General features: G+C 53.8%; 1 protein-coding gene across 1 annotated transcript in view; it reads right to left on the bottom strand.

Annotated features, from left to right (window-relative positions):
- Window positions 1–46: 46 nt before the first annotated feature.
- Window positions 47–2,460, bottom strand: part of LOC107102200 (serum deprivation-response protein-like) — a 6,058-nt gene continuing 3,644 nt past the window's right edge. Inside the window, exons 3-5 of the mRNA XM_015401408.1 lie at window positions 1,941–2,201; window positions 1,709–1,861; window positions 47–1,592 (exon numbers count right to left, since the gene is read on the bottom strand). Coding sequence (XP_015256894.1) covers window positions 1,203–1,592; window positions 1,709–1,861; window positions 1,941–2,201 — 804 coding nt within the window. The 3' untranslated portion in view covers window positions 47–1,202. The remainder of the gene's footprint in view (window positions 1,593–1,708; window positions 1,862–1,940; window positions 2,202–2,460) is intronic.

The raw sequence follows: 2,460 nt of genomic DNA on the forward strand, positions 1-2,460 counted from the left end.
GTTCCAGGTGACGGAACATCTGGAGAACTGAAGACAGGAAACAATCAGCTGTAGGTGAGCTTTTATTGGTCAGGAGGTGATTGAGTAACACAGGAAACGATACAGAGAAAGAAACAGTCTTTGGCCAGAGAAATGAACCATCTTCAGTTGGTTCCACACCAACGTTCTCCACACTGTGTGGAGAACCTCCAGGCCTTCAGTCTACATGACTGGTGCAGAGCAGAACCTCTAGGAAGGAGGTTCAGAGGCTATGGCAGAACGTTCAGGGAGAGATGGAGCTCCCTCTGGGTTCCTGATGAACATGAGGAGAACATGAGGAGAACATGAGGAGAACATGAGGAGAACATGAGGAGAACATGAGGAGAACATGAGGAGAACATGAGGAGAACGGTGGCGGCACCGAGGTAGGAGCAGACAGAAACCTTTGGAGTAACCTCAGCAGGAGAAGCTTTTGGAAAACTCCTGAATGGGAATGTGGAGGAACTCCTTTGGAATGTAGGAGCACCCTGGGTGGACTGCAGAGGAACTTTGGAGACCACGCAGGGTATTCCCTTCTTAGTATGCGTGAACCTGAGGATCATCAGAAGAACCCTGGAGGGAAGCTCTACAACATTATCAGGACCAATGGAACGGTCCTGGACGGGAACTTTATGGAACGAGGAGATCTGAGGAAGGAGCATCAACCTGAAGACTGAAGGAACCTAACCGGACTGCGGTGAAGGTGGACCAACCTGAGGAAGACCTTCAGGAAAGACATTAGAAGAAGAGACCTTCAGAGGATGTTCCAAACATCAAGAAGGAGGTGGAGATCCATGGTCTGCTGGTAGAGAGGAACCTGGATGATGGTTCTCTGGTGGGAATGAAGCTGGATGATGGAAAGAAGAAGGTTTGAAGGAACCTGGGGGCTGGTTTGGTTCCCATAAGGTTCCAGATGATCCTCCAGACCTGAGACTCAACAGAAAACAAAGGAAGGTTTCAAAGATATGAAGCGGTGGAGGTCCTATGGACCTAAAGGAACACCTCAAGAAGTTCTTCCTGTTTGGTCTGTGGTCCAGATCTCTGAAAGGCTGGAGGTTTTATCTGAGGAGACGTTAGGAGAACTCTAGTTCAAGGAGAAAAGCAGAAGAATCTTTAGTTGTCTTCATGGTTCCTAGAAGAACCTCTGAAGGTTGGATTTGGTTTCTCCTCACCCCCCCTTTCCTTTAGGCGTCCTCCTCCTTCTCCTCATCTTCTCCTCTCCCATGAGGGAGGGTGGAGGACAGAGCGTACTCCTCACTGAGTCCCTCAGAGACCACCGACACGTCTGCCTCCACCACCACTAAACCTTCCTTCACCTCCTCCCTGACCTCCTCCTCCTTCTCCACCTTCAGCTCCTCCATGTTCTCCACCACAGCCTCCTCCTGCTCCTCCCTCTTTGCCTCCTCCTCAGGGAGTCCTCCCTGATGGTCAGCAGGAGCCAGCTGGGCGTGGACCTCAGTGAAGGGGACCTCCTGCTGGGTGGAGGATGGAGGAGAGAGTTGGAGGTCCACCTCAGCAGAGAGGGACTCCCTGGTTGCTCCATCAGGAGGCTGAGAGTCTGAGCTGCTGCGAGCCTGAGGAGACACAGAAGAACATCATGTCTGGAGACCAGAGGAAGCCCTCAGAGACCAGATGGAGACCAGATGGAGACCAGATGGAGACCAGAGGAGACCAGAGGAGACCGCTGTACCTTCCTCATCCCAAAGGTCAGAGGAGACACCTTCAGGCTGGCCGTTCTCTGCTTGATCTTCTCACGTTGCTCAGCAGAAACTATCTTTGTCCCGATCTTGGTCATCTTCTTCTCAATGTTCTGCCTGGAGAAGGCTTTCTTCAGAGAGTCCACCTGCACAGAAGGAGAGGAGCTTACTGCCGTCTGGCCAATCAAACACCTGGCTATCTGCTGGCCTCTCTGGGGCCCTGACCTTCTTCAGGCTGGACCTCTTCAGTTTATCCGCTGTGGACGTGTCCATGCTGTCCAGATCCTGAGGCCACGGCTCGTCTTCATCCATGTCGGCCTCCAGACCAACGTCCTCGTCAGAAGACAGGTCGATGGTGTGGAAGCCGCCCTCCGGTTTCACGTCGCTGACCCCAGGAGCCGACGGCTCTCCTTCCTCTGGGATCTCATCCCGAGGGAACGGAGGAGGTTCCTTCACGAAAACGGAGGTAGGGATCTCCTTCTCCTCCTGCAGCAGGAACAGGGACAGCATCAGGAGAAAGTTCTCACACGTTCTGATGCATCTACCTGCTCTCACTGTACGTCTGATGGGGAGGAGTTAGAGTCTGATGACCCCTGATTACCCACTGAACACCACGCCGCGCCCCTGAACACCACACCCCGCCCCTGAACACCACACAGCGCCCCTGAACACCACACCGCGCCCCTGAACACCACACCCCGCCCCTGAACACCACACAGCGCCCCTGAACACCACACCGCGCCCC

This window comes from Cyprinodon variegatus, unplaced genomic scaffold (genome assembly GCF_000732505.1).
Source record: "Cyprinodon variegatus isolate N-32 unplaced genomic scaffold, C_variegatus-1.0 Scaffold1216, whole genome shotgun sequence".
NCBI lineage: Eukaryota > Metazoa > Chordata > Actinopteri > Cyprinodontiformes > Cyprinodontidae > Cyprinodon > Cyprinodon variegatus.